We start from the raw sequence: 26,010 nt of genomic DNA, 5'->3' as shown, positions 1-26,010 counted from the left end.
GTAAAAAGTAACAAAAAATTATTAATCGTCACAAATATTAAAAAAAGTCGTAGGAAATAAAAAAAGTTAATTAAAGCTAAATATAAGACACATAACATTACACAGGTTTAATTGCAATCTGTCTATTGAGATTAATCAATAACTGATCCTTAAAATTATGGCTCTCCAATCAGGATCTTTCAGGCCTAAATATAAATCCAGAATAACTAAACAGACGTTCACAAGCGTCACATAATGTTGGTTGCTTAAACACCGTTTTCGTCGCTTGGGTACAAATATGAAACGATATAAAGAACGCATGTGAGTGGTCCAGATGTGAAGAAACGCTTGTGATTGGTTAGCTTTCAACTTTGTCGCATGTCCTGTGATTAGATATGTAAAACTGTTTTGGGGCATAAAACGAGTAACTTTTTTTCTCAATAGTATTGGAGTATAAGTATTAGAAACCATGCTTAAATTAAGGTAAAAATACTGAAAATTTTCAGCAACTTTTAAAAAGTGAATACCCAAAAATGTTATTTGAGTACAGTATTCAAATATATTTACTTCGTTAGCTTACAACTCTGTTTTTATTATGAATTTCTTTGTTTCAGTAACTAAAGTCTTTAAACACATATACTAAGTTAGTTCATACACTAAAGAACAATTGTATTAGTTCTTGGTAAAAACAGTGAAGATTTATGATATGGTGCAAAGAAACGTATTGAAAGTACTCTACACACATAAACTCTTGATATCTACAATAACTTTATTTTAGGAATATGGATTTCGAGAAGGGTAACATATCTGGATAGAGAAAAAGAAAACTCCACACACTCTCTCATTACTGCAAACTAAATCACTTATGGAATACTAAGCAGTACAATTAAATAAATATATAGGAAAGGAGGGCATTTATCACCCCCAAAATACCCAGTTAGCTATTATCAGCAATAATCTAGCCGTAGCCAACATATATGGCTCTTGGTATCGTATGGGAGTTTGGCGTTGTTCTGTTTCCGATTGTACGCTCCTAAAACCATAGTCTTCTAATTATATCAAATGATCTTAGCATGTCACTGGTGAAAGACAATAGAGTAATTTCAGTTGAACGTATTGCTGTGAAACCAAACTGAGATTCTGAAATAATATTACTTTTACTAGCCCGATACTTCACCTCCTTGATTAGCTTGCCTGATGCGGTATTACTGTCCGGGTTTTTTTTTATACAAACTGGTCTTTATCAATGAAGAACGAATGAACTGTGTCTGATAGAAGTAGATAATAATGACATGACCTTCAGTGTTATAGTGGGTCATACAGTTGGGTCGTCAAGGCTCCGGTAAGATGTTCAACTTGTCTCCTTAGCTAGGTCATCTTGTTTCAGTTTTTTGGCTACTCTATGTTCTTGTCATTTTCGTCATAGTGATTCCTAGAGATATATCACAGATATCACCTAAATCACAGCGTAACACAAAAATAACTATCAAATGTGAAGACTCCAAATAATTATTGTAAAAAATAATATCAGAAATTATCAATATGTCACGTAATCCTTATCCTCGGTTAATGTCTGGTAAGTGTTTCTTAGAGCCAGACAAGTTGCAGGGTTATCATGAGGTAATTTTGTTTTGTTTTTGAGGACAATGTTATTTGTGAATAAAGAAATTAACCACAATTCTCCACACTTATCTCTCCTGGGACAGCTGTAGCATTGGGGCAGTGATGCAGCAAAAACTCAAGTTACTTAAAAAAGACTCGACCTTAGAGCGAGGAGAAGCAAAGGAGAGAGGATGTTGGTATATAAGATCTTAGGATATGAAGAAACAAAATACAAAATAAAGAAAATGTAATAAAAGTTCAGTTTATGAAAGGGTGACTTTCTCAGCAGAAGTGTAGAAAAAAGGCAAACGCAACTGATACTACAGTAGTGCCACGCGCGGCTATAGTGGTGTTGAAAGGCTAATACTACAGCAGTGCCACGCGCGGCTATAGTGGTGTTGAAAGGCTAATACTACAGCAGTGCCACGCGCGGCTATAGTGGAGTTGAAAGGCTGATACTACAGCAGTGCCACGCGCGGCTATAGTGGTGTTGAAAGGCTAATACTACAGCAGTGCCACGCTCGGCTATAGTGGTGTTGAAAGGCTAATACTACAGCAGTGCCACGCGCGGCTATAGTGGAGTTGAAAGGCTAATACTACAGCAGTGCCACTCGCGGCTATAGTGGTGTTGAAAGGCTAATACTACAGCAGTGCCACGCACGGCTATAGTGGAGTTGAAAGGCTAATACTACAGCAGTGCCACTCGCGGCTATAGTGGTGTTGAAAGGCTAATACTACAGTAGTGCCAAGCGCGGCTATAGTGGAGTTGAAAGGCTGATACTACAGTAGTGCCACGTGCGGCTATAGTGGTGTTGAAAGGCTAATACTACAGCAGTGCCACGCGCGGCTATAGTGGTGTTGAAAGGCTAATACTACAGCAGTGCCACGCGCGGCTATAGTGGTGTTGAAAGGCTAATACTACAGCAGTGTCACGCGCGGCTATAGTGGTGTTGAAAGGCTAATACCTCCTTAATAACCTTTCTATTATGTAATGATTAAGGTTAGTCTAGGGGAGTCTTGTTTAGTTAGTCATGTTTGTTAACACTGGAATTTTTTTTCATTATAAGAGGGCTGGTGGTGAAACACTTGTATTAGGAAGACACTAGACGTGTGGTCCAGCGCGTTTATGGGTAAATATCACGGCTATTTTGACGTTATGCCCAGACACCAGCCGACTCCTAACTACGTGCTACCGTGTTTAGGGTAACATCTATTTTTACTTTTGTTTAAAAAAATGTTTTATGGTCTTATGATTGAATATATACCTGTACATTGATATAAATGTTAATAATATTATAAATTTTAGCCTCTAATAATAACTAATTTGGTAGTCTATATTGCCCGATGACAGCATGTGTACTGAACACCTTCCTTCCACTAACAAGGGCTTCTTTACACTACATTCATATCGGAGAATCTTCAAGTGGCAGATAAACAAATTCATTATACACGTGAATTCAGAAAAGAAGCGTAAAGTGGAGAGACAGATAAAAAGAGACACCAGAAGGCAGTAAGTATGAATGGTAGCCAGCTGGAACGGTCTGTACTGTACAATATATGACTACAGCATATACGAGAAGAGAGAAAGCACAACCTTTACTATTTCATGAAGTAACTAGTACACAAGCAGAATTTCCTTCTCATTGGAAGTATACAGCAATAATTATTTAAACAAAAGGAAAAGCGAAGAACAGACATAGAGGCTGAGGTTCTTGCTGTGAAAGAACAAAACTGCACGATAATCTGATAGACGAGCCAGGGACTTGGATTCATGGAGAAACAACACAAGGAAGATGTGCTTGAAGAAAATTATTTAGATTACAACTGGAACAGTTTTATGAGTTGTCATATTATGAATCATGATAGAGTAGACGGTTTATTTTTATTACAAAAAGAAAAGAAAAAAATTATATATTTTAGACAAAGATAAAGATACGAGCACATGAGTTCAAATCTAAGTTGGTAAAATTACGTTACATTCGGATTATGTTATAGTGTCTATTTATAACACTAATAAATTGTAGTTAAGTTTTGGAACTCTTTAGGTTACAGGTTCTTGAGGTAAACATTGCTTTTTTTCTGTGCTTTATTTAACTTAGACATTATGCACACCTGATAAGATCTGAGAGGACGAACGTGACTCCTCTCCGTAGTAGGGTGGATGTATTAAGCTCATGGATAATCCTAATGCTTTCAAACGCTGGATAGTCTCAGGGCCATAGCTTTCTACGTTGATTGAGCAGTTTGAGAGTGAATGCTTACTTGGTGATGATCCCCAAACTGTAAATATCACAAACAGGGATTGTCAAGTCAGATGATATTTAAAATGCAAGTGAACAGCTTTTCCAACACCATGAGGAATATGAGAAATCATTTCCTAACAGATTTTCCTGAGCTGATGACTCTTGGCAGTCGAAATTGTATAAAAGAATCAGTGGCGGAATCAAATCGGAATCTCGAAAATACTGACAAGTACGTCAGGAATGTCCTTGAGGGCCGCAACACTTCCATATATGAACGAGCAAAGAAAATTTGCTGCGATTGTTCAAGCATGCTCAACCAAAAAGGACTTCAACCCAAGGTAGGAAGATAAGAGAAATGCAGGATAATGTTGGACTATTTGGGCAGCTCTATATCTCTATGCAGAATCAAGCTGGGAATCATAACAAATTTTTCTCCAAGGAAGTACACGCATATTCACCTTCACTTTCAGACTTCGGCAAACTTCATTTGCCTGCCCCTAAGTCCCAGCTACTTCGTTCTCTTGAGAAGAGTGAACAACCTGAGGTGCCTTCATCTTACGACGGCAAAACCATGGATGGAGCTGTTATTGTCCATTCCCTTCCGACAGCAAGTGTAAGCACATTTGAAGAATATGCTGATACATTATTTATTCCATATCTCCAAAACCAACTGGAGACTGCCTCACAGCTTGAAGTTGTGTGGAATAATTACATACCAAATAGTCTAAAGGAATCGACAAGAGAAAAAAAGGGGGAAAGGTATTCCCAGAAAGGTGTCGGCTCAGGCAAAAATTCCGGGCAACTGGAGGGATTTCCTTCGTGCTGAAGAAAATAAGAAATAACTTTTTGACTTCTTACATCGAAAGCTGAGAATTTCGCCTTCACACCATCCAAGGCTGTCTACATCACATAAAAGGAATCAGTAGTGTCCAAATCACGAGGAAGGCGACATCGGAATTGTCTTACATGCCTTGGTAGCATGGAGGAAAATCTATCCAAGTCAGAATAGTGGACACTGATGTCGTGGTCATTCTTGTTGGCGTGTTCAGTGAGCATATAACCACTTAACCATTGGCAGACATCTGGGTGGCCTTTGGAAAGGGAAAACTACAGTTATTTAAGTATTAATGCCATTTGCTCCAATCTTGGATGCCAGAAATTATTATCACTGACAGTCTTTCATGCATTCAGTGGATGAGATGTTACATCAGCATTCAAGGGAAAGTGAAAGCTTTCGGCTTGGCAAACATGGCAGGCATACAGTGAGATTACAAAGACATTTGCATACCTGGCCACTCACCCTTTTGAAGACCTCGATTTGGATTCCATCCACTTCATGCGTTTGGAGCGCTTCCCTATCGTCCTTTATGGCGGAACAAGCCCTTTCAGTTCTGTCAATGAACTACGAATGGAGCTATTTTGCCTACCTTCAGCATGCGCCTCGAGCGGTCTACCAAGATGGAGTTTGGACAACCAGCACTCAAATCAACAAAATGTACCATCACCAGAAAGATTTGGTTGGACCAAAATTTCTGGGTTGTGGAATCCTGTCTGGTGAACAATTCCTGAAGTGTCGAAAACCTGCAGAGAGTTGGTCAAATGTTCTTGTAGAGGTGACTGTTCACGTTGCAAATGTGGCAAAGCGAATCTTCAATGATCACCTCTTTGCAATTTCAAGTGCAATAAAGCTATCTAGACTTAATGTCAAATTCAAAGCGAGTGATAACGGTGTTTTGCTTGGTGTCTTCTTATATTTACATTGAAATGAATGCCAAGACATGTTTACTTGGAACTTCTGTACAACAAAAAAATTTCTGACATCTGTGTGTATTATACTGAACAGTCTATAATTTAGCAATATTAAGAGGCATTCAGGAGTTTTTAAATGCCTATTATGTGATGAAACGCCATTATTTATTCAGAATATCATTTTTCATAATAAATGTGAGTAAATCACGAAGAAAGTTATAAAAAAATACAGTCTTTTATTATCATACGTCATATCATGAATTTCTAGCAGCCATCTTAGAATTTTGCTATTTTAGGGGATTCTGGGAAATGTTCAGGATGGCTTCGAGACTAAAAGTTAATGGGATGTCTAGAGGAAACTTCGTACCAAATTTGGTGCTTTTATCCGCCAAGTGACGATCAACCTAAAAAATGAAGCTAAGCCGCCCTACTAAGGGAAGAATCTGAGTAAGACTTGGAGTCCACCCTTTGTTCAGTGGTACACTTCCCTGTTCAGTGGTTATAAGCTATTTGTCTAACCCAGAAAGTGTTACTTCCCCTTAAGCTTGCATCACCCAGAGAGTGTTAGTTCCCCTTAAGCTCGCATCACCCAGAAAGTGTTACTTCCCCTTAAGCTTGCATCACCCAGAGAGTGTTAGTTCCCCTTAAGCTCGCATCACCCAGAAAGTGTTACTTCCCCTTAAGCTTGTCTCACCCAGAAAGTGTTACTTCCCCTTAAGCTTGCATCACCCAGAAAGTGTTACTTCCCCTTAAACTTGTAGAAAGTGTTACTTCCCCTTAAGCTTGCATCACCCAGAAAGTGTTACTTCCCCTTAAGTTTGTCTCACCCAGAAAGTGTTACTTCCCCTTAAGCTTGCATCACCCAGGAAGTGTTACTTCCCCTTAAGCTTGTCTCACCCAGAAAGTGTTACTTCCCCTTAAGCTTGCATCACCCAGGAAGTGTCACCTAGAGAGGAGAGCCGTTTGCTGCCCGGTAGTCTTTTTTTGATCACATTCCACGAAAGAGATGTCCAACGCCTTGAAGTGACGTTTCCCAAGAGAGAATTATTATCGTCCCAAGTTTTCTTGTCTGTTGATGAGAGTATTTACATTAAATTAGGCTGTTTTCATATAGTCGTTGGAATTTTTTTGGGTATCAGTGTGTCAATTCCAGTCATTATAGCGGGCCTAGAGAATAATTAATTACGTGTTAGACTCAAGAGAGGAAAATATATTAGAAAACATCACTAACAATACAGGAATTGCAACAAAATTCCACGTGAACAACTAAGGCATACACCCGTATAATAACATACCAGCCGACGTCCTGGAAGTTATCTTTGAAGTTGATACCGCAATAAAATTTACCTTATCTTTGTCACACTAACTTGTTCAATACATCACAAATATGAAGTGATGAGAGATAAGCTTTAATCATTGTGTTAAATATAAAACCACATTAAGAATGATAGGTAGCAACGAGGTATAGCACGGGCTTGTCTGTCTCTGATTTTACGAAGTTAAGATTGAAATCTCCTGTCATGTAACAAACTGTTTCTCAGAGTTTACGTTGGGGATTTGTTAATTGAGGTTATCAAGAAGATTCTTATAATTACATGATGACTATTTCCTCTGATATATCCTGTCATTATGTATTTCAGTCCAGAACACTCTTGAAAAGTTTAAACTCTGATTATCCCAAAACTAGTTATTGTACGTATTATTGCACAAAATTCAACACCACCTCTGTGACGAGACACGATTATTTAGTGGATTGTTTAACCCCCAATTCTTCTTACTGAGAGAAGTAGTGTACCCAGAACAAATCTGCAACATTTGGGAGGGTCACACTGGATAACATATTTTTCACAGATATTCAGGACCACGAAATCAAACCTAAGCGACAATGGTAAGAGAGACACGATACTGTTGTCCCTCCAACACCATGAGCTACAAGGTAATGTGATTGGTAGTTGATCTGGACTGATCTTCGGAGAGTTGTCGTAACTGATTGATAAGAAAATGCAGCTAGTCTGAACTACTTGACTGGGAGAGCGAAGATAGAGAAAAGTATAATGTTAACATTATACTTCATGTTATGCTGATAATTACCTTTCCAGTTGACTTCAGATCTGAATAGTAGTGTACGTGCCCAAGTACTCATAAGTCTCTCACCATTCTAATTCCTTCTTGATACTCTGTTTTTATCGCGACTCCATCACATTCACCGAAAATTCCAATTATGTTAATTTTACAAGTGAAGGAACGAGGAGTGTCCACAATGTTGCCAAACCTTACCTTGGTTAATGGAATATAAAGGCCAGAGAAACGCATCCTGTCACCACTGTTAGTCCGGCCGCCTTGGAGCTTACATCCCGTGGACCATAATCAACATTAGGTGGGTTCACATATTTTTTATTTATTTTAGTTTCGATACAGTCTTTAGTGTCATAAATTATGATTAAAACCAATATATATATATATATATATATATATATATATATATATATATATATATATATATATATATATATATATATATATATATATATATATATATATATATATATATATATGTATATCTTGATAAAATCACACGGGAAAATGGAAACAACGGAGCACCTTAGCTTTCGTCTTTATTCAAGACACAGAGTTGTTTATTATTCTTTACTCCACTTTAACTATATTTAGTAAGAATCGCTGAAGTAACACTAGCCTAGATTCTAAAGATGAATACACAAAGAATAACAAACATATTGCAACCAACAATAACAAAACATTCCCGTTAAAAACAAAGTAATGGAGTGGAGGAATCGTGAGCTACCAGTACTGGCTGTACTCGGTAGGTGAGGAACGACTCTGCTGTGACCCTTGTCATGTTGTCGGGGCAAGTGGTGAGGGTGCATATACTGTATATAGATCCCAAGTGACAAGGGTGAAGAAAGTTCAGTGGAAATACAACCAGTGGCTGGAAGTGAGTTGCAGGAGTAGAAATAGGTGCCGCGGCTTAACACAACATGCCTGTTTGTTATAGGATTGTAGTATAGACTACCAGCATCATGACCGCCGTACAAGACTCACACTGCCGCAGCTCGAACCTAGAACCCAGAACCCCGATAGGCCCCGCCCAGTGGAAAAGGAAGAAGTAGGTTAGTAGTAGAGTTGTTGGTGACAGGTGAAGGTACAGTCTATGAGCTTATGCCAAAGATGGAATGGAGCTAGTTGGAGAGGAAGAGTTTTGAATCTCTGATCTTAAAATGTCAGAGTATTCGTTGCATGGAAGAATCGGGGTATCGACATAGAGTTTTTTTTTTTTTTAAGAACCTCGGATAATCCTCATTGGTTACGATATTGCTATTACACAGTGAGAGTTTGAGTGGAGTGGTGAAAGGAGAATATCTGAACTCAGAGCGGCCTGATAGGGTGTACCTGGATTGTTCTCAGGCCACCTAGGTATAGATATATGATTGTTATTGTTGTTGATTGCGTGTTTTAGTATAGCGGGGTGGGCATGGTGTTTTAGGTCTGTTTAGTATGGAAGAGCTCCTGTTTCTGTATCTGCGGTGAAGTATGATGTCGTCAAAGTATTGCTGCCTTTGTGGGTTCTGTGGTTAAGAGTTTTCCACCTGTTTCTCACTTAATGTCTTCAGTAGATGTTGAGAGGTGGAATGTTTCTGTGTTCATGTAGGTGTTCGTTTGTGATAAATTATGTCTGGTGCATTATGTGTATGAACTTCAGTGCTTTATTCTGAATGACTTTTAGTTTCTTGATATTGGTTGGTGCTGCTAACTGGAGTGCGTTGGATGCGTATGATAACAGGGGGGTGGGGGGTGGTGTATTAGTGCTTTGTATATGTGTGTTTTAGTTTTGTTGTTGCACTTTTGAATCTTTGTATGACTGTGATTGTTTTTTATGCTATTGCTGTTTTATAGATATGGGTGTTGGGCTGTTGGCGCATGGGTTTAGGTATACCTGGCGAGGTTGGTGTCTTTTTTTGTGTGTGCCACAGTAGATGACTTATGATTTGATAGAATTTGTTTGTATACGCCATTTGAGTTCCCACTTTGTGACCTGTTCGAGTTCCCTATGTGTTTTTGCTGTAATGTAGTCTAGTACTGTTCCGTGTCTGACTAGTTGTGTTATGTCGTCAGAGTATTGTATGGTCACTGAGTCAGTATGTATGGGGTCAGGCAGGTCATTAGTGTGAAGTATGTATAGTGTTGGTGAGAGTACTGAGCCTTGTGGAACTCCTGCGTTAGTGGGAAGTAGTGTTTTTTCATGTTTTAATTTAATTCTCATTTGTCTGTCTGTCAGGAAGTTGCATAGGAGTTGTGATTTTCTGGGGAAGGTTGAAGTTTGTGCATATCTTGTATTTTAGTCCATCGTGCCAGACTATGTTAAATGTTTTGGTGATGAGTGCTGTCTTGTATGGTCTCTTGTTCCTGCGGAGGAAGTTTGTGTTTACGTTCATTGAATCCTGTGTGGAGTATTGAGCCCCAAATCTAAATGGTTTGTGTAAAAGCAATTCCTCATCTTCAAGGTGGTACCAGAGGCGTTGGTTGTACAGTTTTTAAATGTCTAGCTCTGTGGGTCTGTGATTTTTGCCTGGCTGTGGTTGTTCTGAAGAGTTTGGGGAAGTATCCTGTAGCAAGTTGAGTGTTGTAGAGGTATGTGGTAGGTGATGGCTGTGGTTGCTTCCAGGAGTAAATGTTTTGGGATTTGGTGTCCTATATTCCTGTCACCTGCTCTTTTCTTCTTTGTTCTATCGAGTGGTTGTTTGACTACCGTCGGGGTGAATGGTGCAGTGAGGATGTGTTCTTGTGTGAGAGTGATGGTGTCTATAGTGTTTTCTGGTGTAATTCTGTCGTGTAGTCTTTGTGCGGTGATGTTATTTATGGTGTTTAGGATGGGTCTGTGTTGGGTTGGGTGTGTGGGTGGAAGATATGTTCCCAGTGTTGTTTTAATGTCTGCTACTTCAGCTGGCTCTCTGGTCCGTCTGCCGTTTACTAAGTCATAACAAACCAGATTGAGAAAACGTTTGAACTGTCTCGCAAAAATCCTCGTACACTACTTTGCTATCATGAAGCACCAAAGATGGTATGTCCGGGTTTTAAAAGAAATATTTTCTTTTGTTTGAATACAGTTTTGAAAATTACATTACACATTTTTTAGAAGGTTTAAGAGGGTCATGCCAAATATTTTGGAACACGTCCTTATAAACAATTTTGGTTCTGCTTTTTGGCATTTAATTTTTCGGTAATAATTGGGATCTTTATATATATATATATATATATATATATATATATATATATATATATATATATATATATATATATATATATATATATATATATATATATATATATATATATATAAATATTTTTTTATATAATAAGTATCATCATTTTAAGACGCATCAAACTATCGTAGTTACACACGTAATAACTAACAACGTACTGTATAGTAGGAGCCTCTTGTTGTCAAAGTAGCATCATGATAACAGCGCAGATGGTCATGTAGATCATCATGATGGAGAAAGGTGAATATTAAAAAATAACGAACCTAACTTAACCTACTTTAAGTATAATTTGGCTCGCCTATGGTGGTAAACGACGTATTAATGAAAATAACGAATTTTACGAATTAAATTTTATTGTTATAGCAATAAAAAGAATAAATCTATTTGGTAAAAACTTCGGTTGTTTTTATTTAGTGCAATATATATATATATATATATATATATATATATATATATATATATATATATATATATATATATATATATATATATATATATATATATATATATATATATATATATATATTAGTTTAATGATCACACACAAAATGTTATTTACATTGTAGTAAAGAGTAAGAAAAGTTCCTACCATTCCCATCTCTTGAGATGTCAGCTAACTCCATGGTTGCCTAACCGGCCACAAGTGATGGTGGAACAGCTTCAGGAGCTCATATTATTCAACCAGGAAGCTGCCTGGACAATGTGGTATTTCCGGTTGTAAGGATAAGAATTTATGGTTGAATTATAAATATTTCTAATTTGGTAATACGGACAAGAAGAATTCGGCTATGTAGGTCGGTGACATGTTCTCGGGTTTAGTTTAAAAAAAATATTGACAAAGCTTGGAGTACAGTTTGCCTATTCTGAGTAATTCAGTCAGGTCTTGACACTGAGGGTGGTATCACTTCTCACTGCCACGCAGGACAGAGGTTCATACACAAAGAAATACATCATATTCATTAACAGTATATATAGGTCAGAGTCATGTGGGTAATGTCACTGTTCACTGCCATGCAAGACAGTGGTTCATATACATTGGACGTCATATTCTAATTGAAGACTAATCAGTGTGGGCTAGCAAATTTGGGATAAACAGCAAGAATGTCCTCAAGCACACCTGATTCAATGAAGTAATTACAAAGTTCATGATACAATAAGCCAGGTGGCCTGAAATCTTTGACAGTGTCACATTCAATAATATAGTGTTCAAGTGTATGCTTTAAAGGTTTATCACAAAGTTTACATGCTGAGTGTTCCGGTATGGGTACAGCGTTACTAACCTGCCAGATGTGTCTGTATCCTAGCCTAATTCTGGCCACGACTACATCACATTGTCTGGTTCTGTCCTTATGCTGGCCATACCGGTACCTCTCGTCACAAAATTTGTCATATTTACTAATGCTAAAACTGCCAGGTCTTTTTGCATTTCTCAGTTCTTCTAGATCAGATTACATGATTCTGACTTGAATATTTTTAAGTACAGCATTGGACAGGCCAAGGTCACGGTCAACATTTTCTTTCTTACATGCCTCATTGGCCAGTCTATCAGCACGGTCATGATACCTAATTCCAACATGGGACGGAATCCACACAAATTCGATACGAGAGTTGTTCTCATTGGCAGTTATCACATTTTTCTTTTAATATCACATACAACTTTAGACATAGAGCCTGACGGGCTGTTCATTGATTTCAAAGCACTTTGAGAGTCACAGAATATCACCCCACCTCCATTTTCTCGGCTGGGTTGATCTCCGAAAAAAAAAATGATCATAATTTTATATTGCACAGAGCTATCGAGTCGCCTGGAGTACGCTGATTAATGAAGATGTGGCTGCCAGTTGTGCTGGTTTCCCTCTTACTTGGAGGTCTACCAGCGACCCATGCAACCGCTGGTAAGTATATTGTAAATTTATGTTTAAATATTTGACAGTGTCACCGAATGTTCTACCGCCAGTCTTCAAATGTTGTCAGTAGTAATATTCCAAGATTTGGTCAGTTACCCAAGGAGGTAAAACACCTAAATTACATCAATTACAACAGTAGAAAGAAACTTGAAATGCTTATTGATTGAACATGGTGTTTCAAAGCTGTAAACCTAACTTTTCACACAAAGATGCAGTAAACGTTGCTTAAAAAACTGACCCTTTAACAATACAATGATAAGAGAGAGATCCCAAATAGTTTATTATCATTATATGACTGTAGTTTGCCTAATGGACACTGACTAAGTTAATTTTCCGCAAATGCTGTTGGTGTTGTCGTATAGTAATGTTTCATCAAAAAGTTTTATTCAGGAGTGAACAAGAGATCGGTTTCTACAACAAACAATAAACTTGATAAAGCAGAAATAAATGTTTTCTTGAAGGACACAGTGCAACTTATGGGCACGTAACGTAGATTTCATATCGCATATAATAATTTCATGCTAGACATAGGAAGCTGTTATTTCTTTACTGTATTAGTTCAAAGACGACGAATAAAATAAATATCCATATATGATATCAATCCAAATCTGAATACATTTGTAATATATATATATTTTTTTGTAGTTGAGGAACTGGGTTGGTGGGGCAGCACAGAGCGTTAATTGACAAATGATGGTCTGGTAATGTGCCCTTTCCCTCGTTATGGTACCAAGGGTTACTCGGAAGGCTGTTGCTATTTGATTTACAATACTAGTAATGAAATTGTCAAAAAACGAAGTCTTTACCTTTGCTTCTAATTTTATTGATATCTGGAAGAGCAGATGAAGAAAGGTTGGACTGCATTCATCGCGAATGGTGTCAAAACTAATTCTTTCTTTATAAGAGTTGAGGTCAGGATCAATTTACTTTAATTTTTATTCATGCAGTTAACTTTCTTTAAATAGGTTGCTCTCAAGGTTGACCAGTGTTAACAGGGAAGGTGTTATTGAAGGCGCAGGATATATTATTAATCTTTATTGTTAAACAGCAGTAGACAAGATATCACTTGATAGTAATATTGGTAATTAAACAATGTGCAATGTGATCCTTCAGTAAGTTAATGTTATCTCTGTCTCCATGTCATATAGGAACCAGATCCTGCAACAACAACGGCATCGTGGTGCTTCATGGAATGCCGTTGGTGACAGTAGATCACAAGTGCGTGCAGATTTTGTGTTTGAACGGATTACCTATGCCCAAGTTGTTTGAAAATGCAAATTCTGGCTGTAAGTTCTATGCATATGTCCCAATTTTCTTATTTTTGTTCGGAGTTCTTCTTAAATAGCACATTCAAGCAATTGTCAATGTTTCACAATCACACTACTTTTTCATCAATGTTGAAATGCTTCTTCAGTTCCGTTCTTCCTCCTTCCCACGTTTTACTCCTTAGCAATAACTTCCTCTCCTTTCCATAGAACAGCACGTACTCTTTTGTTAATGACACCAACTAACCCAAATTTTCTCCAAGCTGTCTAATCCCTAGTTGATTACCTGAACACTGGACTTGTATCAAACAAATCCTGAATTCATAGCTCGGTAGTTCAAAAACAACTTTGCTATATTCATTGTTCAAATAGAGGCACAAACTTTATCTCCCGCAAACAAGATAATTCTCAGCCCCACATTTTCATTCACAAACACAAGTATTATGTCAGCCACAAAATAAAAAATTTACCCCCAAAAAGTAAAAATGCTTTCTTGTTCTGGATGGTGAAGCCCTGCACAACGACCACCCTCATATGGAGTATACTCTAACATGGAGGGATGTACACCAAGGTTCTATTTCTCAACAATAAACTATAAAGCGATTGTCCTCATCAACGAATAGTCCTTCATTTCTTCTCAATCTATTCTCCTGTTAGACGGTTTATTTCTTCACTATTGCTCAGTCAATATTTCCCTCGTCAACGCCTCAATTAAATGCTATCAATTATTTCTCTCTTATAGTTGAAACACTTTGTTTTTTGGCTGTATTCATTCATAACTTTTATTTCTTCCACTTCCTGTTTCGGGGAATTCTCTCTCACCATGTTCTTAATCCTTCTCTTAATTTTATGATACATTTTTGTCCTAAGTTTTCAGTCAGACGCTCCATAAGCAGCTTCTCACATTACATTTACATCAATTTATTTTTTCAAATTTTCTCTCCACTTATACATACTTAATCGCTTTCTTCCTGCACAAGTATGGATAATTTTCTTCCCATTTCGGTTCATTCTTAGTACTATATATTTACTCAATAGGTCACCGAATATAGTAATCCATTTCTGTACGTGATAAAGGCTTATCATCTACACTTGTATTTTAATCTTCCACTTTTATAACTACTTTTTGATTGACCTATAATATTCTGGGACTACCCCTTGTATTACGTCACATAACTCGACTCAACAGCAGAGCCACACCTTAACTCTTGGACAACCGTCACCTCATGCATCCCTGTATACGTCCCATGTACTGAACCTTTTATCTTCGTTTCTCTCAAAATCGACACAACTAAGTATTGTCCATCAGTCCGTAATTCTCACTTTTTTATTATCTTGTTTGCACCTGCACACGTTCTGAAATCTCAATTTCTTTTGTTTTCTTCTTTACGCTCTTACATATTCAGGAGGTAGACCCGTGAAGCTCTGGGTAGGTGATGGGTTTGCTAACTACACCCATCTGGGCAACGGGGAATAGGAGACGATATTTGTCGTTGTAAAGAGTAATATTTCCTAAATGTATTTTAGGTTGCGAATTCAAGAACACTCTGTATGCCCCTGGACAAGTGTTTCTAGACGGCTGCGTCAAGATGACCTGTGAAAAGAGCAAATGGAAGCCTGTGGGAAACACCGAGTTCAGATGTAAGTATCACATCTCTGTCTCTTGTTGTGCTAAATTGACCTCTCAGTCAATTATATTAATAGCTCATTAAAACCTTACATTGCTGTAACAAATAAAGCTTTCTGTTGTATGATATATGACTTGTCAACGATGTGTATTAACCCTGATAACCGAAGCACGTAAATAAAGCACATTAACAACACGCTAATATTTAGCCTCACCCTAACGACATTTTAAAAGGTTTTATCATTAGAAACTAAGACTCGAGTGTGAATAGCTCAACGTGAAATGGTACAAATAATATTAGTTATTATGAATTCCTTAAATAAAAGGAAACGGTAGCCGTGTATAGAAGCGGGGACCAGAGAGGCCTCTCTTCTCTCTCCTAAATCTGAAGAAGTTGTTTGCTGTAAAACTAGTATGTTATACTTAATAACCCTGGCAGTTAAAGGTCTTAACAAAAAAAGAACAATATTCTATATAGAAGTGAAGTAGTTCCTTGTTCCAGTACCAGGAACTTATGAACGATAATAATCAATGATGACAATCCCCCCTTTCGTGAAGACTCCTTTGGTGGCCTGTGAAGGAACTACACCATCCCTGTTTAATGTGCAATGACCGAGTTGGCAATATCAGTGCTCAGCTGACACAGCCGGTGTTACGACACACAGATGCCTCGTTCAGCCAGCATGTCAACAAGACTCTCCTTGCCAGTCTTCATATGCACCTTCATAGCCAGCACCAGACAATAGAGTCTCTCGCTCACGCCGTTGACGAGGCACTACACACTCTGGGGATTCGGTAACCTTTTCCCCACAGAGTTGTGCATGATGGTCTGGGCCAGTGGTAACACGATCTTCCTTGAGGAAGCAGGAGGAATATCGACATCAATACCAGGGCAATCTAACAATATATGTAGGAAACATCTCAGAGTGGGAACAACGGAGTCAGCTTCTGAGGTGGTTGAGAAAGAGCCTGAAAACACCTGCCTTTTCTCTAGGATATCTCGTCGCAGAATCTTGGCTGCCTGTGCCAAAATTCTCATGTCTATTGAGGTGGTGTTCTTCATCTCCCCAACTACTTGACTGAGATCTTCACAAACACCAGCTCCCAGCAGCCAGATGACTTTTCTATCGTCTTAATGTCAGGGAGCATATTGACAATATCATGGCGAAGTCGAGTTGTATGACCATGACCTTGGGGGCAACCAAGAGATACGAGATGTTTATCATAAAGTGCTGTCAATTTAGCCATACTCAGAACAGTACCAGATTCACGGAGGTCCTTAGTGTAATCACGAAGCTCTTTGAAAACTTGAGCTTTTATTATTTGAATCAAGATCAACTGCATCTGCCATTCTATAAAGTCTACTCAGGCAAGCACGGTGGTACACAGCATATATCGCAATAATGTCTTCTTTCGACAGTTTACCCTGAAGTTTCACCTTACCGATTTTCCTTGCAAGAATGGAAGCTTTTCGCAAGTCTTTCTTGTCTCCAGAATCTTCACAAAAGAAGCATTTTGTTTCAGAAGAGTCCTTGCCTTCAGATGATGTAACCTGGGACTTCTATGTGACACAAACTCAGCCAGATCTCATCCGCCGTGTTTTCATTGGGCTTCCTTGGTGCTTACTCCTCCTCTATACCTTACTCTTGGTCCGCTCCACCTTCTGCTTGTTGACGGCACCTCTGCAGTTTTTTGCGCCACTCTACATGGTTACTTTTCATAAGTTCTACTATACTGCTTGCACCACCACCCCCGCCACCATTGTCATTTAATACTATGAAGCTGGGTAACTCCCCTAACTCATAGAGCTTTGAGATATTGTCCAGAAGTTCTTGGTAACATGCTTTAGTTTCTTGGGTTGGCCACGTAATTTTATAGATGATGCAGGATCTGTAACTGCTTCATTTGTATCTGACCGACATATAAAACATAAGCTTCAGTTACGTGTATCCACACTGGTCATTTTGAATCACTTATCTCTCATTTCAATCAATATTATAACCTGAAAATACAAAAAAAGTCTTGCATCATAAAGTTTGTCTTCAATGAATTCAAATGTTAAGATGTACTCCAAGATAAGTTCGATGCATCATGTTTTTCTGATATAGCCAATAACAGTTATCTTGGAATTCACCTTAAATATCCTATTAAATAACCCCCTATCACAAAAGTAATACCAGAAATGAGTTTCCCAACCCCCAAGTTAGTAGAAATTGAAATATCACACAAGTTTGTAGCTCAAACGGTTCAAAAGTTGAAATTATGTTTGAGGGTTAAAATGGCCGCCAAATTTCAAAATAACCCCCAAAATGGATTCCTGACCCTAAAATTAGCCAGTTCAACTAACCACACATGTTTCTGAACGAAATGGTTTAAAAGTTAGAAATTGCCTTCTTTCGGGTGTTAATTAGCATAATTTATGCTAATTAGTGGGTTCTATGCATAGAGACAAAGTGTTTCTTTGGATATTTTTTTCCTCTTGCCCCAAGGAACTCTTATGCCAAGTGGGACCTTTGCATATGAAATGCAGTGTTCACTCCCCTAGCAAGTCTACTAGTCCGAGCCAACCAATTTTCATGATGTATATCTCTAGTTGGCAATGTTGGTTTTGCTGGGAATTACATCAGTGGGGGTGGCCAAGACGTTCGATCATCAAATGGATGCGTATTTTGTCTGAGGTGCTGGATACACTGCCCTGGAGAACGTTCTGACCAAGTCCATGTAGTGATGTGGATACCCGTAGAGAAAGTGTGTAACTTGTATTAATTATTATGCCAACCTGTAATTTGGTGTATATGTGATTGATATTCTGTGGGCTGGTGTCCTGAAGGTGTATATTACTGTATATGAAACATGTTTTTTTGTTTACAAAGTTTTGTTTACTTCTTCCTACAGGTAAACGTTGTGAAGTGTTCAACGATCCCCATTTCATGAGTTTTGACCGGCACAGGTTCGACTACCACGGAGAATGCACATACGCCCTCACTCAGGAGCAATTCAGTAGGACTCCCAACTTTGGAATTTTCACAGAATTCAAGTGAGTTTTATGGTGTCACGTTTAGCCAAGAAAATTTTATGAAATTGATATGGGTTTTGACCAAATCGTTCACACTGGCATAGTAATAAACCAGCCAAAAAACGGTCAACATAATCATTCAACTATAAGAATAAACGAAAGAAAAATCACCTAGGTTTTATATTCATATAACTACAGTAGGTTAATTAAATTTTTTTATGGCTGCTATCACTTAGGGAGCACAGCACGTTTGCCTTAAGCTTAAGCTGTAAATGGACACTTTTTTTAATAGATGCTTTAAACTGATCAGAACCAGACTTTCTCAACGGTGAATATTACAAGATACCTGACGACGATAACTGAGTTCTCCCACAGGAAATGCTACGCAGTGCCGTCGTGCCTTCACAGAACTATCTTTAAGGACAATCCCAAGTTGTTGATCGGCATCGGGTATCTAGGTCTCAATGCTCCCAAAATTTATGATGTAAGTTGTTACTTTTGACTTTTCACAGCCGATTATGGAAAAATTAATGAATATAATAACTAAATAAAGTAGTTGATGACTAGAATAAGAAATACTACATCGTGAATTAATAATTTAAAAATATATCAATAGTAAATAAGGAATCAATCAGTAGATTTAGTAAATTAATTAACATATAAATGAAAACAATTATAATATAGCCTAATATATAACAACTCGGGTGGCTTAGGAATAATATAGACCAATGTTATCAATAATGACTACAGAACTTTGTCAGGGATATGTGCTGCTGCCATGATCATGATGCAAGGGTTAGTAAGTTATACTCACCTGTTTCATCATCAAGGGAAATTAATGTCCTCAGTTACGAACAATTTTTTCTTTTTATTAAAGAGATGAATCTCCCATAAATTCTTAATTGATAATGTCTAGTGCAATTATAATTCTGGTATACACGCTTAAAGCCATATGCTGTTGAAGGAAGTAGTGCATTACAGTATAATATGAATATGAAAAAGACTGGATTTTGAAGATATTTTTTCATCCCAGTAAAACATAATAAACTTTTAGGTGTCTTGGATATAAGGCATCAGCGAGAATGTTATTGGATTTTTCAAATCAATATTTGTGGCATCAGAAAGTTGCAGTGTTAGTTTAGAGTCAGACAGCAAGTTTAGGATGGCTGCTGCGTTCCATTTCCAACTTCTTAACATATTTATTCGAATATTCGAATTTCTAATGAGAGCATTTGTAAATAACAGTGAATGAAATAAAATTTAATGGTAAAATAGTATGAACATTCGGTATTTCAATGTTAGTGCTCGTATTACAGGTCGTGGAAAGTATTACAATAACTGGTCAACAGATTAGTTTTGAAAAAAGCTAAGTATATGACTTTAGAGCCTTAGTGTTAATGCCTTATAGGTGGAAGTATTAGTTGTTTCCAAATTAGAATTAAACCTTTAATAAATTATGATAAAGAACAGGTTGCTTAAAGAAGTGGCATATTTAGTTTATATGGGAATCAACAAAAGTTGTGGTGGTAGAGTTAAAAGAGATTCTAAAATCATTAGAAGCTCAAACAAAAACAGCGTTAAGAACTTTAGGTCGGTACTACTGGAGGAGTCAGAAGCTTGACACTCTCAGTAGACATTAGAAAGAGCCCAGAAGCCTTTTAGATGTGATGCTCAAGGAGTTTGTTACTCTGATAGAAAAGCAAATGAAGAGAAATGCTGAAAAATCACGGATGGGACACTTGAATCATAAAATCAGGGATAAGATGGAATAAGAGATTTTAATGGATACAGTCATTGGCAGGAGGGCCAGGGAAGGCGGAATATAGGATGGCTGAATGAAGTAAAAAAAACGAGAACCAGGAAAAAGGTAAGAATAAGGAGAATTAAAAGAAACAGTCCGAAAACGTATGGGGTGGAATGCAAAAGGACCAGTGCTTAGACATGGGGATAGTACCTTGATAGAACATATTAAACATTATTGGACCGAAGTTTCACCGATGTGGGAATATTTGTTCATAAACCAGACACTTTTGTGAAGCTTTAAACCACCCATCTTCTGTGCTTTTAAACCTTTTGTGTTTATTTTACGTTTTATTCATACCATAAACCAATAAAGTGTTTTATAATACTCATTGGTTCATACACATATATACAGTAACTTGATTTATTGATGCACTAACTGGGAAACCGGAAGGGTACTTTGGTTTGACTCCTGTTCGATCATCTAAACTACATGCTACAGTCAACCCAATTGTCTGTAAGCGGTCTGTGTACTTACTATTTTTGAGGTTTCATGGAGATGTCGTAACTGTAAAGCATTATGTTACTGCGATGCATGTAAACAATGGTTTGATTCTAAAGATTGAATATGATGACTTGGTTTTCTTTAGTAGTGTATACAAGAGGTGTACGAGCGTGGTCGAGTGGTTACAGCACTCGCTTCCTATTTCATGGTTCAGTTTTTCGATCAAGTGCAGTACTGGCCAAACTGTCTCCTTGTGCATCGAAGGAATTGTACATGGTGTTCTGTATCCACACTAACGGACAGGCATTCCTGTGGTTCCACTTTCACCAGAGTTGCAGGGTTGAGGTACAGGTAGGGTGTACATTGATTGATGTGTTAGAATGGTTACTAACCACAACACCCGCCTCCTGCAGATACTTATCAATGGAGAGAAGTTCACCATCCCTGGTGATAATTACGCCCACAGACTGATAGTGAAGGAAGAGGATCAGGACGTGCTGGTCTGGCGTCAAGGTTCTTGCATCAGGATTCTCGGATCCAATGGACTTACGGTAAGTCTTGTGCTGAGGAGAAACGTCTCTGTGCCCTTTTAATTGTTTTTATATTGTCAAAAGGTCCTAAAAGTATAAACAAAATAAATAAACATCTTCATATATATATATATATATATATATATATATATATATATATATATATATATATATATATATATATATATATATATATAGGGTGGTCCAAAATATCACATATTTGTATACGTTTTCTCCACAAGGTTTATTTTTGTCCATTAGGTACAAAATGCATCCCAGAAAAAAATTGGATCATTTAAAGCATATTTAGAGGTCAATCCAATGTCCTCTTTTTTTCCATTTAGTACGTAATAAGGATTTTTCGGGGCTAGATAAACACATTATAAACACATTGTCTTTATTCAGCAAAATATACTATTTAGATTGATAATGAAATAATTGTAGAACTGATGAGATATAAATGAAATAAGTAACTTCATCTGATTAATGGTAACCCTTGTCTGTGTTTCCTGTTTCAACCTGTCATTGTCAGTCCCTATGACTCAATACTTGACTCTTTGCCCTTTCCAAATAGGCAACTAGGCTATATACATTGAAATATACCCAATATAATGTGTTGTGTATATTAAGACTGTATCATGCGGACAAGAAAATTCAGTCCTACACTACAAGTATAATATGCAAAATGGATTGACCTCTAAATGTTAATGAATATGGATAAAATTTTACAGACCTTATCTATGAACCAAATGGACAATTTTAAGGCTTGTGGAGGCAATATATTACTACTTATATTTTTTACCATATAGTTTTGGACCACCCTAATATATATATATATATATATATATATATATATATATATATATATATATATATATATATATATATATATATATATATATATATATATATATATATATATATATATATATATATTTATGTAATAATCACAATGAAAACGTGGATAAGATAAATCTTGATAAAATCACACGGGAAAATGGAAACAACGGAGTACCTTAGCTTTCGTCTTTATTCAAGACATCTTCAGAGGCAACTGGATTACATGGACAGAGAGAGGCTTAAATATACAGGGTGACCTAAAAACATGAGGTCAGGTCATAATGATGACACACAAGCCGCTTGTTATACCGACCAACCAACAAACAAAAGTGAAAAATAAACTGAGTGCTTCCCAGCTTGAGTTTTGCACAGCACCTGGAAGCAAAATATAAGAGCGGTGGGGGTTACAATAACAACCAGTCAGTGTATTTCTTATCGCTCGTCATTGCACACAGTAATTTAGGAAAACCGAACCCAAAGAGTGTATGTGATTAAGGGCCTCTTTATTTGCAAGGGTCTGCATACCCTTCTCTGTAAGGGGGGTAGTTTAGGGTACTTAATAGTACTTTAGGTATCCTAAATGAACTAGAGGGTTCTTTAAACGGGTCGACACCTGCCGAGTACTGACCTAGCCAAAAAAAACCAGTCTGCTTTATTGCCCCAAAAGACGTGTCTGTCCCGGAATATCATGTTTTTACTATATTTAAAGTATCTGGAGAGAGGGTGTGTCTTGCTATCCCCAGTCCTGCTGTGAAAAAGGCAAAACTCACCAACTTCTCACCCCCCAAAAAGATAGCAGGACTCCAATGAACTCCAACCAACTTTCTCTTGCAGAGAGGAGGAACCTGCTTAACACTCACCCTACACAGTACACCAGCTAGAGTAAATATAGACAAACAAAATTACGTTACGAACCAAGATTATCACCATTGTCAAGTGGAAACATGATTATCAATGAATAAAGACTATATGAAAGAAGACATTCTGCCGTCTCCTCACTCAATATAAAATCGTTATACATAAATGAGTAAAGGTTTTAGCAAGGAGGTTAAGAGGAATCCCTTGTTAGAATTCGTCCCTCCAGCCACCAAGGCCTCCCTCTCTCTAAGCTTGGTTCATAATTAACAAGATCAGGGACAAGCTCGTGAAGAACTATATCTCTCAAAGTGAGCATCGGAGAAGTGTCCTCCATAACCACGTGAAACATCACAAACAACATTAGCCAGAGATTCCTAGACGCCAACAACTTAGCCAACTACTGTCAACATCTCTGTAACCAAGCACAAATTTGATTTGCTGCAGCTGAATAATATTGTAGTTTTGTCTACTCCGATGGTTCACCAATCCAAACTCTGAAGTTCTGTGTGGGTATTACTCCTATAGCCCCTCAAGGATAACGTAAGGGATGAATATCTCAGCTACGATAATGTTGGCACCATAAGTGATACAGTAATGACTGGTTGTATACTTTAAAGGTGTAAACTCTCTGGTAGCCCCGAGCGATCAGGTAAATTCTGTAGATGTTGTTCTCTCACCTTGCCTTGTCTGTACCTTCTTTAATCTCTATTCTTTTTGATAAGTGTGCAAGGGAAGTCAAGCATTTGATGTATACAAATAGGAGGATTCTCCTCTGGGAATGTTTTATACAGAGTTACAAGCAGGACGTTTATGCTAATCGCCACCCGCCCTTCAAGTCCCTTCGACACCGTCAGTCCGTCGCTTAAGTAATCCACAATCGGAAGTGACGTGTTCTGAGACTACGCCCTAAATAGGTGGCAGGATTTGGGTATGTGATTTCCGTTTGAGCAATATATACTGTCGGGGTCAAGAGTTTGCTCCCTCCTAAATTGAAGCTGCATCAACCCCAAATGAGGGAACTTTTGTCCCCGACTGTGTGTGTTACATAATAATACGTTAGAAAGTTGATAGATGTGTTTCACGAACTGAGGGTGTCAGCAACTTTCCCGAATTCATGTCATTAAGCTCATATTATAACCGTTCTAAGTACGAACAAATTCTCGACTAATCGATGCCTGTTCATCATTCTTGTGCTAATTAATTGTGTGTATAACGCCATAGAATGAGAGATTATTTGTATCTAATCAGTTTTCGTAAGACAAACAAAATTCCATATGATTCACTACTTGACTCTCATAAACTCAGGAATACATTAGGTAATTTAGTGAATCTGAAAGACGGCATTTCAAAATCATTTAAACAAAAACACACAACAATCTGTCTATTTCATATAATAAAAAAACCCTGAAATTGTGACCCAACAAAATGGATCACTTAACAGTTTTTCTTGCTTCAGGTATTCAAGGAACTAACCTTCTGTGATTAATAAAAAATCTACAGACAAATAACTTGTATAAAACTTGTTTTTAGTAAGATATAGGAAAGATTCTTTACGCCATTTGCCTCTGTCTACACAGCAGTAATTGGGAACCTGGATGTTAATCGATTTGCGGACTGTGTTCCGGGGTAATGGTTAGCCAGTGCAGTTGGCGAGTTGTTCGGTCTTCTCGGACTATTCCTTGACACTGGGTCATGCAGCTCGTTAAGTTAGGGCGTGGTTGTTGTGTTGGCGACAGCTTCAGCTTCTTTAACAAATTCATGCCTAAGTGACTCTTTGGCCGGCCATCCTCGTTACACGAGGGGCAACCATTATTTATTATTATATTTTTGGACTCATTTTTCTGAGAGAGAAAAGGGTATATTCCAGCAGTATTTTCTACCATCAGCTCTCAGTAAAAGAGGGGTTAAATCAGTTGCTCAAAGACGACTGCACTACTTTGTACTGTACTATTCTCTAGAAGTCAGCTGAGCGAACCCAAGATTATTATGGACCCACTCAGCATTAAATGTTGCAGTCGTAAAAATGTAGATATATTTTTTTACAATATTTTCTTTATTTAAAAGGCTGTTATTAATTTGAGGCAGTACTCCTGTTTAATTAAAAACTTCACTGAAATGCCTTTGCTTTTATTTTGATAATAAATTAGTTAGAAAGATGACATCGGTAGCATCAGTAAAAAAAATGTAGAAACAAAGTTAGGAGAAAAGCTGCTGACACCTCAGGCCTCAGGGTCCGCAGCCGTGACCACATTGCAGAATCTGAATATCTTTATGTTTTCATACTTATCAAAGGGGCAGGTGGAGGCCTTCTATGGCCGATACTTTACACCTAGGTGTTGGGATAATACGACTTGGTACAGAATCATACAACCAGCGCATACTGATGACCTGTCATAAAAGTTTAACCAGCTCCTGAGGTCAGCTTTCTGGTCTCCCGCTAAGTAACAGAGACCCAGAAGTAATTCTTAGAACTCGACCTTCCAAACTATATTTGTTCATATACGGGTGGCTCTAAGACTGCGAGTGGGTGTTACGAGTCGTAAGAACTTGTGTCTAGGAACTTCTCCCCTGAAAAGTGGCATCAGTCTTACCAGTTTCTTACGCAGATAATTATAATACTACAGTATACTGCATTCTATTCCAGGCCATTTTTTTAGGGCAAATAAACACATTGCAGAGTTACGAGTGTATAATGACAACGACTTGAGCAAAGTGTAGCATAAAACCTCTAGTTCTTTTGACTTAATGTTTATGTAAATTTGAATAATTATCTAGGAATAATCTAATATACAACACTAAGTCACAGATGAATACAGATGATATCAAATTAAGATCCTATTCCTACACGAGGGTATACCACGGACTAGCAG

At 37.6% G+C, this 26,010-nt stretch overlaps 1 protein-coding gene across 1 annotated transcript in view; it reads left to right on the top strand.

Annotated features, from left to right (window-relative positions):
• The first annotated feature begins 7,826 nt into the window (after positions 1 to 7,826).
• Positions 7,827 to 26,010, top strand: part of LOC121868108 (mucin-5B-like) — a 36,981-nt gene continuing 18,797 nt past the window's right edge. The window contains exons 1-7 of the mRNA XM_042368378.1: positions 7,827 to 7,950; positions 12,644 to 12,747; positions 13,908 to 14,045; positions 15,552 to 15,665; positions 18,547 to 18,688; positions 19,043 to 19,151; positions 21,326 to 21,463. Coding sequence (XP_042224312.1) covers positions 12,675 to 12,747; positions 13,908 to 14,045; positions 15,552 to 15,665; positions 18,547 to 18,688; positions 19,043 to 19,151; positions 21,326 to 21,463 — 714 coding nt within the window. The 5' untranslated portion in view covers positions 7,827 to 7,950; positions 12,644 to 12,674. The remainder of the gene's footprint in view (positions 7,951 to 12,643; positions 12,748 to 13,907; positions 14,046 to 15,551; positions 15,666 to 18,546; positions 18,689 to 19,042; positions 19,152 to 21,325; positions 21,464 to 26,010) is intronic.

This window comes from Homarus americanus, unplaced genomic scaffold (genome assembly GCF_018991925.1).
Source record: "Homarus americanus isolate GMGI-L3 unplaced genomic scaffold, GMGI_Hamer_2.0 scaffold47967, whole genome shotgun sequence".
Taxonomy (NCBI): Eukaryota; Metazoa; Arthropoda; class Malacostraca; order Decapoda; family Nephropidae; genus Homarus; species Homarus americanus.
The sequence above is the reverse complement of the archived record's forward strand: the minus strand, read 5'-3'. Positions and strand labels throughout refer to the sequence as shown.